This window comes from Pongo abelii, chromosome 3, assembly GCF_028885655.2.
Source record: "Pongo abelii isolate AG06213 chromosome 3, NHGRI_mPonAbe1-v2.0_pri, whole genome shotgun sequence".
NCBI lineage: Eukaryota > Metazoa > Chordata > Mammalia > Primates > Hominidae > Pongo > Pongo abelii.
The window spans coordinates 124,509,509-124,524,039 of record NC_071988.2 but is presented as its reverse complement, the minus strand read 5'-3'; the positions used below and the strand labels follow the sequence as shown (position 1 = coordinate 124,524,039).

General features: G+C 36.5%; 1 protein-coding gene across 9 annotated transcripts in view; it reads left to right on the top strand.

The window, feature by feature from the left end:
• SLC9B1 (solute carrier family 9 member B1) overlaps positions 1 to 14,531 on the top strand; it is a 133,786-nt gene that overhangs the window by 70,685 nt on the left and 48,570 nt on the right. For all 9 annotated transcript variants that reach the window (XR_008524227.2, XM_054553520.2, XM_063723832.1 and 6 more), the window contains 2 exons: positions 1,023 to 1,150; positions 13,793 to 13,968. Coding sequence is in view for 8 of the 9 variants with exons in the window: in XM_054553520.2 (XP_054409495.1) it covers positions 1,023 to 1,150; positions 13,793 to 13,968 (304 nt within the window). In the remaining variant the exon portion in view is untranslated. The remainder of the gene's footprint in view (positions 1 to 1,022; positions 1,151 to 13,792; positions 13,969 to 14,531) is intronic.

Genomic DNA, 14,531 nt, shown 5'->3' with positions numbered 1-14,531 from the left:
GGGGACAGAGTGAGACTCCGTCTCAAAAAACAAAACAAAACAAACAAAGAAAAAAACAGAAGAAAAAGAACTGTATAGAAATATTGGCACCTTAATTTCTATTTCTAGCCATCATTATCACTGATATGAAGAGAACTGACTGTGTTGTAAGGTCTTTATTAGCGATCTAATCATTTGCACAGAGATAAATGTCTCTTAAGTAGCCTATATTATTTGGGAGGCTCTTCTATGGAGAACTATGTACTTTTCAGTTAACATAGGATAAGAAAAACCTTATAAAATCTTTTTCTTTTTTTAGGGAGATTAAGGATTTCAGTAATTTTTTTATGACGTTTTCTCCACAGGATTATGTTCCTGATTATCTTTGCATTATTGTAAAATCTAATCTTTTAAAGCATTTCTTAAAATATTACATTCTAGGGATCATAAATCCCATCTATAAGAAGATGACTATTCATGAATATGACAGCCACTCAAATAAATGTGGCAAATGTGGTTTAATAGAAATAGCTCAAGAGCATAAATAATTATAGCCAATAAGATTATATTCTCCGGTAGAAAGTATGAACCAAGGAGAAAATTGAAAAGTTCTCCCTTTTAAAATGAATTATGCAGTTTTTAAGTTATTTTCTTTGGCCTGTTGGTATTCTATTTATACTTATTAAGTTAATCAAACAGTTCATATCAAGAAGTTAATGGGAAAACACTAATAGGACACTATTATTATACCATTTATTAGAAAAGTTCAGGAAGGTAGCATTAGCTATTTAATCACAGTAAAATTGATCTTTTAATAATTAAAATACAATAATATTTTATAAAAGATGAAATTGTTTATAATCCAACCTATGATGACATATAAAATGTAACAGAGTTCAAAGTCCAGTGGGACAATCTGTTGAAATGAGATTTCGTTTAGTGAAAGCTTCTTATGAAAAAGACTTTATAATTTGACATTTGTTAAAATAATTTTCTTGTTGGCCATTGTAAATGTATCTAAGTGTGACTGTTTTGTATTTCAGGCTTTGAGGCATTTGAAGGTGGTTTGTTTCAGATTGGCTGTAGGTCCATGCCTTATGGAGGCAAGTGCAGCTGCTGTTTTTTCCCACTTCATTATGAAATTTCCCTGGCAATGGGCATTTCTATTAGGGTAATTTCTTTCTCATTTTTTCTTATGAAAATATTCAATTAAGGATGCTTGGTTAAAACTGTTAAAATATTCAGAATATTGTATAGAAAAGCTGTATTAAAATTCGTTTCACAGTGTTAAAATCCTTGGAAAGCAGTTGATTAAAAGCAGAACCATGTCCCAAGTTGTACGAAATTTTTTAACAAACATTCATAGCCCCTAAATGTTTATCATCAAGAAAATTCACATGATCAATTTATTCCTTTTCATCTCTATTATAACATATCTGTATGTTTTAATCTATCTAATGGCCTCTTCCCCATAGCTATATGTAAATACAGTTGCACATTTCATATATATGTATGTGTATATATCTATGTATAATTGAGAAACATTTTATATAGACATAGGTGTATAAATATAAACTCTCCCATTTTAAAGAAAGCAAGCAAACAAAAACTCTTGCCGTATATCCAATGCCCCATCCATCTTTATCTACCATCCATTTGTCTTATGTTTGAATTCCTCAAAATAAGTCTGTAACTACTGTCTCTAGATCCTAACTCCTTTTCATTTCTTAATTCATCAACTTTTTCTCTGCTTATCCATTCCGATGACACTCATAGCAAAGTTCATCCATTACATAGTTACTACAAAATCCAGTGAATTTTTAAATTAATGTTTATGATAAAATACTCAAATGCACTTTTATTTTAAAAATTAGAACTTTATAAATAAAGGAGGAATGACCTTAGACTATGCCTTCAAATCATAATGCCCATAACTCTACCCAAAGTGACAACTCTTAGGAGTTTTTTTCTTCTCCAATTTTTATTTCGGCTCAAGGGGTACATAAGCAGGCTTGCTATGTGGATAAATTGCATGTCACAGGGGTTTGGTATGCAGATTATTTTGTCACCCATGTAATAAGTATAATACCCAATAGGTAGTTTTTCTATTCTCTCCCTCCTTCCACCCTCCACCCTCAAATTCACCTAGTGACGATTGTTCCCTTCTTTCTGTCCATGTGTGCTCAGTGTTTAGCTCCCACTTATAAGTGAGAATATGGGATATTTGGTTTCCTATTCGTGTGTTAATTCACTTAGGATAATGGCCTCAACTCCATCCACGTTGCTCCAAAGGACATGATCTCGTTCTTTCTTATGGCTGTATATTATTCTATGGTGTATATGTGCCACATTTTCTTTATCCAGTTCACCATTGATGGGCATTTAGGTTGATCTCATATCTTTTTTATTTTTTTCATTAGTTTTTAAGGAACAGGTGGTGTTTGTTTACATGGAAAATATTTTTAGTGGTAATTTCTGAGATTTTGGTGCACCCATCACCAGAGCAGTGTACACTGCACCCAAGGTGTAGTCTTTTGTCCCTCACCCTCCTCCTACTCTTCCCTCTAAGTCCCCAAAGTCCATCGTATCATTCTTATGCTTTTGCATCCTCATAGCATAACTCCCACTTATAAGTCAGAACATACAATGTTTGGTTTTTTCATTCCTGAATTACTTCAGTTAGAATCATGGTCTCCGACTCTTTCCAGGTTGCTGTGAATGCCATTATTTCATTCCTTTTTATGGCTGAGTAGTATTCTGTCGATGGTGTGTGTGTGTATATACACACACACACACACATATATACACACACATATATATGTGTATTTACACATATATACACATATATGTGTGTATATACACATATATACACATATATACACACATATATATACACCACATTTTCTCTATGCATTCATTGATTGATGGGCATTTGAGCTAGTCCCATATTTTTCGCAATTGCAAATTGTGCTGCAATAAACATGTGTGTGCAAGTGTTTTTTTCATATAATGACTTCTTTTCCTCTGGGTAGATACCCAGTAGTGGTATTGCTAGATCAAATGGTAGATCTACTTTTAATTATTTAAGAAATCTTCATACTCTTTTCCATAGTGGTTGTACTAGTTTACATTCCCCCCAGCAGTGTAAAAGTGTTCCCTATTTACCACACCCATGGCAACATCTATTTTATTTTTATTTTTTTATTATGGCTATTCTTGGAGAAGTGAGATGGTATCGCATTGTGGTTTTGTTTGCATTTCCCTGATAATTAGTGATATTGAGGATTCTTTCATGTTTCTTGGCCATTTATATATCTTCTTTTGGGAAGTGTCTATTCATGTCCTTAGCACACTTTTGATAGGATAATTTGGTTTTTTCTTGCTGATTTGTTAGAGTTCCTTATAGATTCTGGATATTAGTACTTTGTTGGATGCATAGTTTGTAAAGATTTTCTCCCACTCTATAGGTTTTCTTTTTACTCTGCTGATTATTTCTTTTGCTGTGTAGAAGCTTCTTAGTTTAATTAAGTCCCATCTATTTATCTTTGTTTTCGTTGCCTTCGCTTTTGGGTTCTTGGTCATGAAGTCTTTGCCTAAGCAAATATCTAGAAGGGTATTTCCAATGTTACCTTCTAGAATTTTTATAGTTTCAGGTGTTAGATTTAAGTCTTTGATCCATCTTGAGTTGATTTTTGTTTAAGGTGCAAGATGAGGATCCAGTTTCCTTCTTCTACATATGGCTTGCCAATTATCCCAGCACCATTTGTTGAATAGGGTATTCTTTCCCAACTTTATGTTTTTGTTTCCTTTGTTAAAGATCAGTTGGCTTAAGTATTTGGCTTTATTTCTCGGTTCTCTATTCTGTTCCGTTGGTCTATGTGCCTATTTTTATACCAGTATTATGCTGCTTTGGTGACTATAGCCTTATAGTATAGTTTGAAGTCAAGTAATGTGATGCATCGACATTTGTTCTTTTTGCTTAGTCTTGCTTTGGTTATGCAGGCTATTTTTGGGTTCCACATGAATTTTAGGATTGCTTTTTCTAGTTCAGGGAAGAATGATGATGTAGATTGCTTTTGGCAGTATGGTCATTTTCACAATATTGAGTCTACCTATCCATGAGCATGTGATGTGTTTCTATTTGTTTGTGTCATCTATGATTTCTTTCTGCGGTGTTTTGTAGTTTTCACTGTAGAGGTCTTTCACCTCCTTGCTTAGGTATATTCCTAAGTTCGTTTGCTTGGGGTTTTTTCTTTGGTTTTGGTTGTTTTTTGTTTTGCAGCTGTTGTAAAAGTGGTTGAGATCTTGATTTAATTCTCAGCTCAGTCACCGTCGGTGTATACCAGTGCTACTGATTTGTGTACATTGATTTTGTATCCTGAAACGTTACTGAATTCATTTATCAGATCTAGGAGCTTTTTGGATGAGTCTTTAGGGTTTTCTCATTATATGATCATATCATCATGAACAGCAACAGTTTGACTTCCTCTTTACTGATTTGAATGCCCTTTATTTCTTTCTCTCGTCTGATTGCTCTGGCTAGGACTTCCAGTACTATGTTGAATAGAAGTGGCGAAAGCGGGCATCCTTGTCTTGTTCCAGTTCTCGGGGGAATGCTTTCAACTTTTCCCCATTCAGTATAATGTTGGCTGTGGGTTTTTCTTCCTCTCTCTCTCTCTGTTTTGTGTTTTTTTTTTTTGAGACAGAGTCTTGCTCTGTTGCCCAGGCTAGAGTACAATGGCCCAATCTCAGCTCACTGCAACCTCTGCCTCCCAGGTTCAAACAGTTCTCATGCCTCAGCCTTCCAAAGACCTGGGAATAGCTCCCCAAGCTCGCCAGCATGTTACTTTTTGACTTTTTAATAATAGCCATTCTGCCTTCTGTGAGGTTGTATCTCATTGCAGTTTTGTTTTGCATTTCTCTAATGATTAGTGATGTTGAATATTTTTCCATATACTTGTTGACTATGTGTTTGTCTTCTTTTGAGAAGTGTTTGATCCTGTCCTTTGCCCATTTAATGGGGTTGTTAGGTTTTTGCTTGTTGATTTTTCTAAGTTCTTTTTGGATTCTGGATATTAGACTTTTGTCGAATGCATGGTTTGCAAATATTTTCTCCCATTCCATAGGTTGTTTGTTGATGATTTCCTTTGCTGTGCAGAAGCCCTTTAGTTTAATTAGGTCCCATTTGTCAGTTTTTGTTTTTGTTGCAATTGCTTTTGGCGTCTTCGTCATAAAGTGTTTTCCAGAATTGAAATTTCCTAGGATATGTCCAGAATGGCCTGTGTCCAGAATGGCCTGTGTCCAGAATGGTATTTCTTAGGATATCTTCCAGGGTTTTTATAGTTTTGGGTTTTACATTTAAGTCTTTAATCTATCTTGAGTTGATTTTTGTAAACGGTGAAACGTATGGAGTCCAGTTTCAATTTTCTGCATACAGCTAGCCAGTTATCCCAGCACAATTTCCGAGTAGGCATTCCTTTCCCCATTGCTTGTTTTTGTCAAGTTTGTTGAAGAGTAGATGGCTATAGGTGTGCGGCTTTATTTGTGCATTCTGTAATCTGTTCCACTGGTCTATGTCTGTTTTTGAGTTCGTTATAGATTCTGGATATTAGTACTTTGTTGGATGCACAGTTTGTAAAGATTTTCTCCCACTCTATAGGTTGTCTTTTTACTCTGCTGATTATTTCTTTTGCTGAGCATAACCATGCTGTTTTGCTTACTGTAGCATTGTAGTACAGTTTGAAGTCAGGTAGTGTGATGCTTTTGGCTTTGTTCTTTTTGCTTAGGATTGCTTTGGCTATTTGGGCTTTTTTTTTTGGCTCCAAATGAATTTTAGAATGCTTTTTTTAATCGTGTGAAAAATGTCATTGGTAGTATGATAGGAATAGCATTGACTCTGTAAATAGCCTTAGGCAGTATGGCCATTTTAACAATATTGCTTCTTCCTATCTGTGATCATGGAATGTTTTCCTTTTGTTTCTGTTGTCTCTGATTCTTTGAGCACTCGTTTGTAATTTTCATTGTAGAGATATTTCACCTCCCTGCTTAGCTGTATTCCAAGGTATTTTGTAGTTTTTTTGTGGCTATTGTGAATGGGATTGCATTCTTGATTTGGCTCTCAGCTTGGATGTTGTTGGTGTATAGAAATGCTACAGATTTTTGTACATTGATTTTTGTAACCTGAAACTTTGCTGAAGTCATTTGTCAGATCTGGGAGCTCTTGAGAGGCTACTATGGGGTTTTCTTGGTATAAAAGTGTTTCACCTATGAAGAGGCATAATTTGACTTCCATTCTTCCTATTTAGATGTCTGTGTTTCTTTCTCTTGCCTAATTGCACTGGCTAGGACATCCAGCACTATGTTGAATAGGAGTAGTGAGAGTGGGCATCCTTGTCTTGTTCCAGTTCTCAGAGGGAATATTTCAGCTTTTTCCCATTCAGTACGAAGTTGGCTGTGGGTTTGTCATAAACGGCTCGAGTTATTTTGAGGTATGCTCCTTCAGTAACTCATTTGTTGAGGGTTTATATCATGAAGAGATGTTTTTATTTTTAGTTCTATTATATGATGAATCACATTTATTGATTTGTATATCTTGAACCAAACTTGCATCCCAGGGATAAAGCTTACTTGATCATAGTGGACTAGCTTTTTGATATGCTGCTGGATTCAGTTGGCTTGTATTTTGTTGAGGATTTTTGCATCTATGATCATCAGTGATAACTGTCCTGAAGTTTTCTTTTTTGTTGTGTCTCTGCCAGGTTTTCATATCTGAATGATGCTGGCCTCATAAAATGAGTTAGGGAGGGATCCTTCCTCCTCATTTTTTCGGAATAATTTCAATAGCATTGGTACCAGCTCTTCTTTACACTTCTGGTAGAATTTGTCTGTGAATCTGTCGGGTCCTGGGCTTGCTTTTTTTTTTTTTTTCTGGCTCAGAGACTTTTTATTACTCATTCAGTTTCAGAACTCATTTTTGGTTTGTTCAGGATTTCAATTTCTTCCTAGTTCAATCTTAGGAGGTTGTATGTTCCCAGAAATTTACCCATTTCTTGTAGGTGTTCTACTTTGTTTGCATAAAGATGTTCATCATAGTCTCTGAGAGTTTTTTGTATTTCTATGTGGTTGGCGGTAATGTCCACTCTGACATTTCTGATTGTGTATTTTGGATCTTCTCTCTTTTTTTTTTTTTTCCTTATTGGTCCAGCTAGTGACCTATCAAATTTATTTATTCTTTCGAAGAACCAGCTTTTAGTTTCATTTATCTTTTGTATGGCTTTTCATGACTCAATTTCATTCCATTCTGCTCTGATTTTGGTTATTTCTTTTCTTCTGCTAGCTTTGGGTTGGTTTCCTCTCGTTTGTCTATTTCCTGTAGGTATGATATTAGGTTGTTAATTTAAGATCCTTCTAACTTTTCAATATGGGCATTTAGCACTATGGTTGTATGGTTTTGAGAGTTCTTCTTAGTGTTGACTTCTATTTTTATTACACTGCGCGGTCCAAGAGTGTGGTTGGCATGATTCCAGGGGTTTTTTTTAATTTATTGAAAATAATTTTAGACTGATAGTGTGATCAATTTTACAATATATGCCATGTACAGATGAGAGGAACATATATTCTGTTGTTGTTGGGTGGAGTGTTCTGTAGATGGCTGTTAGGTCCATTTAGCCAAGTGTTGACTTCAAGTCCTGAATACCTTTGTTCATTTTCTGTCTCTATGATCTGTCTAGTACTGTCAGTGAGATGCTGAAGTCTCCCACTATTATTCTGTGGTTATCTAAGTCTCTCTGTAGGTCTCTATGAACTTGTTTTATGAATGTGAATGCTCCAGCTTTGAGCACATTTATCTTTCAGACAGTTAAGTCTTCCTGTTGAATTGAACCCTTTATCATTACGTAGTGCCCTTAGGATAACAATGCTTACCCTTTTTTGTTTTGCATTTGCTTGGTAGATTTTTTTCCATCCTTTTACTTTGAGCCAATGGGTATTGTTGCATATGAGCTGGGTCTCTTGACAACAGATACAGTTAGGGTTTGCTTCTTTATCCAACTTGCCCTTCTGTGAGTTTTAAGTGGGGCGTTTATACTGTTTACATTCACAGTTAATATTGATATTTATAGCTTTGGTCCTGTCACTATGTTGTTAGCTGGTTATTATGCAGACTTGATTGTATAGTTACTTTACAATGTCAATGGTCTATGTACTTAAATGTATTTTTGTGGTGGCCATTAACATTCTTTCACTTCCATGCTTAGCACTCCCTTAAGGACCTCTTGTAAGGCATGTCTGGTGGTAACAGATTCCCTTAGCATTTGTTTGTCTGAAAAGGATCTTACTTCTCCTTCACATATGAAGTTTAGTTTGGCTGGATATTAAGTTCTTGGTTGAATTTTTTTTTTTTTTTTTTTTTTTTTTGCAACAGAGTCTTGCTCTGTCGCCAGGCTGGAGTGCAGTGGCACTATCTCAGCTCACTACAACCTCCACCTCCTGGGTTAAGTGATTCTCCTGCCTCAGCCTCCCGAGTAGCTGGGACTACAGACACGCACCACCATGCCCAGCTAATTTTTGTATTTTTAGTAGAGATGGGGTTTCACCATGCTGGCCAGGATGGTCTTGATCTCTTGACCTTGTGATCTGCCCCCCTCAGCCTCCCAAAGTGCTGGGATTACAGGCGTGAGCCACCACACCCGGCCAAGTTTTTTTTTTTTTTTTAAAGAATGCTGAAGGCCAGGCGTGGTGGCTCACACCTGTAATCCCAGCACTTTGAGAGGCCGAGGTGGGCAGATCATGAGGACGGGAATTTGACACCACCCTGGCCAATATGGTGAAATCCCATCTCTACTAAAATTACAAAAAATTGCTGGGTGTTGTGGTGCACACCTGTAGTCCCAGCTACTTGGGAGGCTGAGGCAGAAGAATCACTTGAACCCGGGAAGTGGAGGTTGCAGTGAGCCGAGATAGCGCCAGTGCACTCCAGCCTGGGCAACAGAGTGAGACTCTGTCTTGGAAACAAAAAAAAGAATGCTGAATATAGGCCCCCAATTTCTTTTGGATTGTAGAGTATCTTACAGTTCCACTGTTAGCCTGATGGGATTCCCTTTGTAGGTGACCTGCCCCTTCACTTTAGCTGCCTTTCATATTTTTTTCTTTCATGTTGACCTTGGAGAATCTGATGACTTGGGGATGTTTTGGGGATGGTCATCTTATATAGTATCTCACAGGGGTTCTCTGCATTTCCTGGATTTAAATGGTGACTTCTCTAGCAAGATTTGAGAAATTTTTGTGGGCAGTATCCTCAAATACATTTTCCAACTTGCTTGTTCTTTCTCCCTTTCTTTGAGCAATGCCTTGAGTCATATGTTTGGTCTCTTTACATAATCTCAGATTTCTCAGAGGTTTTGTTCATTCTTTTTTGTTCTTTATTTTCATCTGACTGAATTGATTCAAAGAAGTGGTCTTTGAGATCTGAGATTCTTTTCTCAGCTTGGTCTGTTCTGCTGTTAGTAATTGTTATTGTATTATGAAATTCTTGAGGTTTTCAGCTCTATCAGTTTAGTTTGGTTCTTTCTTAAAATGCCTATTTCATCTTTCAGCTCTTATGTCATCTTATTGGATTCCTTAGATTACTTGGATTGGATTTTTACTTTCTTCTGAATCTCAATGATCTTTGTTTCTATCCAGATTCTGAATTCTATGTCTGTCATTTAATCCTGGTTAACAACCATTGTTGGAGAGTTAGTATGATTGCTTGAAGACAGGAAGACATTCTGGCTTTTTACATTGCCAGAGTTCTTGCACTGGTTCTTTCACATCTGTGTGGGCTAAGGTTCCTTTAATGTTTTGAGTCACTGTCCTTTGGATGGAGTTTTTTCCTTTTTTATATTCTTTAATGCCCTTGAGGGTTTGACTGTGGCACAAGGTAGGTTCAGTCAAATGGCTTCATTTCTGGAAGATTTCAGGGGGCAAAGGCTCAGCTCAGCACTCCTGAACTGCATGCTCTAACTTTGCAGGGCTGGTACCATACCCACAGATTTGTTGTCTGGCCCTTCAATGTTAAGCACTGAGTTGTTCCCAGTCCACTGGCAACAACACTCTGATGGGGTGTGCCAGCCAAAGTGCTTCATTGTAGTGATTGTAGCAAGGTCCCCACTCACACATATGTGCCAGCAGCAGCAGCACACAGCAGGTATGCATGTGTTGGCAGGGGTGCAGTGCCGGCAGGAGTGGGATGGGGGTGTTCTGCATACTTGCATTTGCCAGCTGGGGCAATGGTGCTGTGGGGTGCAGTCATGTGCCACTGGGGACAGAGTGGCAGCATCTTCATGAGTTTTATGTTACCATTCTAGATCTTTAAACATAATGTTCTGGACTTCTAACAAATATATTTGTGAACCCAGAGAAAAAAAGAGTATCATTTTGTGCATTTTTACTTAATCATACCCAAGAAAATTTTACTTTACAATTTGTTCTTTTCATTCAACAATAGTCTTGAGGTTTATCCATCTCAAGATGGATACACATGTAGTTTATTCCTTTTAATTGTATAAGATTACATTGTATGTCAACGGCAGATTTTATTTACAATGTTATAACAAAAATAGCATTTTGTTTGTCTCATTTTACATAAATATAAGTTTGTCTAGAATAGTTACCTGGGTTATATGCATTTTTAGTTTGATATACACTGCCAAAATCCCTTCAGTATGGCCACTTTAATTTGCCCTAATACCAATAGCTTATGAGCATACCTGTTGTTCTTGAAAATCCTTGCAAATCCTTGATATTATTAAATTTTATCATGTTTTCCAATCTGATAATTGAAAAAATGGCATATTTTTGTTGTTTTAATTTGCACTTCTGTGATTATTCACAAGCTTGAATATCTTTTATATATGTGTTGTCCTTCAACTTTTCCTTATCTGTAACTAGCCTGTTCATATCCTTTGTCCATTTTTTTGTTGAGTATTCAACTTCTTTATTAATTATATCTGTTATATGCATTTGTAAATTATATGTGTTGCAAATATCACTAGATATTTAATTTTGTTTGTGATGATTTTTTTTCACTCTAAGAAGTGTATTTTGTTATTTTCAACAGACAGAATTGCCAATACACAACACCGTTCACTTGACTTTGAAAATGAAAAAGAAAAAAAGGAGGAGAAAGAGCAGAATTGCTTTTGAAGTAGTACTTTATTGTAGTACTTTTGAAGTTGCTTTTGAAGTACTACTTTAATATAATTGAATGTATCAAAATCTCTTTTTATGTCTAACGCCTTTGTATGTATCATTCAAAAGGTCCTTTTTACCTCATGATCACAAATATATTATTCTACATTTTCTTTTTTTTTGAGACAGAGTCTTGCTGTCACTCAGGCTGTAGTGCAGTGGCGTGATCTCAGCTCACTGCAACCTCCAGCTTCCAGGTTCAAGTGATTCTCCTGCCTCAACCTTCCAAGTAGCTGGGACTACAGGCATGCATCACCGCACCCAGCTATTGGTTTCACCATGTTGGCCAGGCTGGTCTCAAACTCCTGATCTGTCCGCCTCAGCCTCCCAAAGTGCTGGGATTACAGGTGTGAGCCGTCGCACCTAGCCCCCTACATTTTCTTATTACTACTTTTCCTTTTGAGCTTTTAACATTTATTATGTGTAAGGATCTATCTATATTCCTTTCCACATAAATAGTTATCTCAACACCATTTATGAAAGATTTCTTTCTTTCTCCCACTGATTTAAAATACCAATTGTATGATGTAACAAATCCCATAGATTTGTTTCCACACTTTGTATTTTCTTTTCTTCCAATTTATTTTGTCTATTTATATGTCACTATTATTCAGTTTTAACTATTTTACCTTTACAAAAACAATATCTTGTTTTCTTAAGTTTACTTGATCTTTCATTCTAAGATCTTATTTTTCCAAATGAATTTTATAATCAGCTTGTCAAGCTCAGTAAAAATCCCTGCAAAGATTTTGATTGGTGTATCTCTGATTAATTTATTTGGGGGAGAGATTACATCTTTATATTATTGAGGCTTTGGCCGGGCATGGTGGCTCACACCTATAATCCCAGCACTTTGGGAGGCCACGGTGGGCATATCACTTGAGGTCAGGAGTTCAAGACCAGCCTGGCCAAAATGGTGAAACACAGTATCTACTAAAAACACAAAAACTAGCCAGGTGTGGTGTTGGGTGATGGTAAAATTGAGGCTTTTTAGCTCACACTTGTGAAATGTCTCTCCAAGTATTCAGGTATTATCTTAATTATTATATTATTATATTCACAATTTTTATAAAAGTATAGACTATCGTCACAGTTTTTTTCTTAGATATTTTGTGTTTTTAATTGATGTTATGGATTAAATTCTCTTTGATCACTTATTCCTGGGGAAGCCAGCTGCCATGTCCTGAGGCAGCCCTGTGGAGAAAACTCCATTGGAAAAAACTGAAGCCTGCAATAGCTACATGAGTAAACTTGGAAGCAGATCTTCCCCACCCCACCCTACCTCATGAGAAATCTTAAGTCAAGGCATACAGCTAAGCCATGCCCAGATTCCTGACCCACAGAAGTCATAAGACAATAAATATTTGTTGTTTTAAGCTGCTGTGTTTGGGGATGACTTGTTAATAAGCAAAATGAGAAAAATAATACAACAGGGGATTACAATGTGCAGCAGAGTTCAGGAACCACTGAACTAGACCAGTATGTGGTCTTAGAGAAGTCTAGCCTCTTCTTGAGCCCACAGGGAAATCTGTAGCATAAACTGCACCATAGAGGTTGTACAGCCAGAAGCAAATGGGCTAAACTATTAGACACTCATATCAGTCAGTCATTGGCAGATGCTGTCTGGAGGGAAAGTAGAGGGGTGCACAACCTCCCTAGTATTCCCAGGTAGGTGCTTGTCCACAGGACAAGGGTTCTAGAAACCTGTAGATATTAGCAGCCAACAAGCAGCACTGGGAGATGTGTTCATTTACCAGGTCAATTCTGGCAGGAGCACCAAAAGCATTTCTACACAGGATATACTTCAGCCTTTATAAAGTAAATGTAGAAGAGATGAGGCGAAATTCTGGGTAAGATATGCCAATAGAAGGTATTCTGAGCAGGAGCCTCCCCGTTCCTCATGGGTGTCATCAACCACTCCAGAAATGTTCTCATTTGCCTTTGTAACTTAGGTGGCCACACTTGTTTTTTTGAGCAGACAACTCTGTTCCTTCCTTCCTTACTTATTTACTCGAGAAGTAGGAAATGTGTGGAAGGTAGATTTGTCTGACCATTCTTACAGTGGTACTCCAAATAATCAACTATTTGGTTTCCCCAGAGGTCTCTCCTGCTCCCAGCATCTGCCATTTCAGGGCTTGGAGCACTTTTAGAAGCACATGTATCTTTTGAGGCAATCTTATTTACACACATTTTGGTTTATGGTTTCCTTTTTTCAATCCTAAATTGTCTGTCTCTTATCTTCCTGGGATATACTTAGTTTCTTGTCCATTGAGGATTCACCTTTTGCTTTCTAGTTAGGTTATGAATTTTTCTATTACTTTTACATCTTCACTTCAAAGGATTTAGGAATAGAGGGAGAGGCTGCAACCTGTGCTCAGCCCAACATTTTAAACCACGTCTGTATAAAATTTTAGCCAGCACTAAACAATGCATGAAAAGTTTTATCACCATTAAATTGCATTCACTCAAATTTGAAATTCTTCTAAACAATGTTTGTTATAAAGTTATTATAAACTACTTGTACTTATAAAACACTACTTGATTAAAAAGATGCTTTTAAATTAATTTTCATTCTTTCTTTCAGTTTTGTTCTAGGTGCTGTCTCTCCTGCTGTTGTTGTACCTTACATGATGGTGCTGCAAGAAAATGGATATGGTGTTGAGGAAGGCATTCCAACTTTACTAATGGCTGCTAGCAGTATGGATGACATTCTGGCTATCACTGGATTCAATACATGCTTGAGGATAGTCTTCTCCTCAGGTAAACAGGAAAATATAACAACCACCAGATCATTCATGACCTTTTTTGTTAGTTCTTTAAACAGGGTTTCTGGCTTTGCTTCTTCATTTATTAACCAAGACTGTTCAATTTAACATCTTTTTAATCTCCATAGAAAGCTCATTCTAGACCAAGGAAGATATTTCAGTGGCTTAAGATACCACTACTTAACACACATGATCTCATTTTAATAATCATGTGACAATTAATTTGATAAACCATATTATTACTATTTATCTGCTTATGTTGCTTTGGAATTTTATCAGTTCTCATTAGAAAAAATTAAGCAGCAGTATTATTTGTACTACTAATATTTTAATAGGCATTTTTGAAATGTGCCTTTTTGGCCATCCTAATAAACAACTGGTTGCTCTATTATAAGACAACATAAACATACAGAGCTGGGACAGCCATATGCCTTTTTGGTAGTGTTAGGACAAGATCCTGCACCAGTTCTGATTCCCAAGGTGATATCTGGTCTTGAATATCACTACAGAAATTGTGAAAGTAAACATTTCCACATTTAGTAATGCTTTAATTATCTG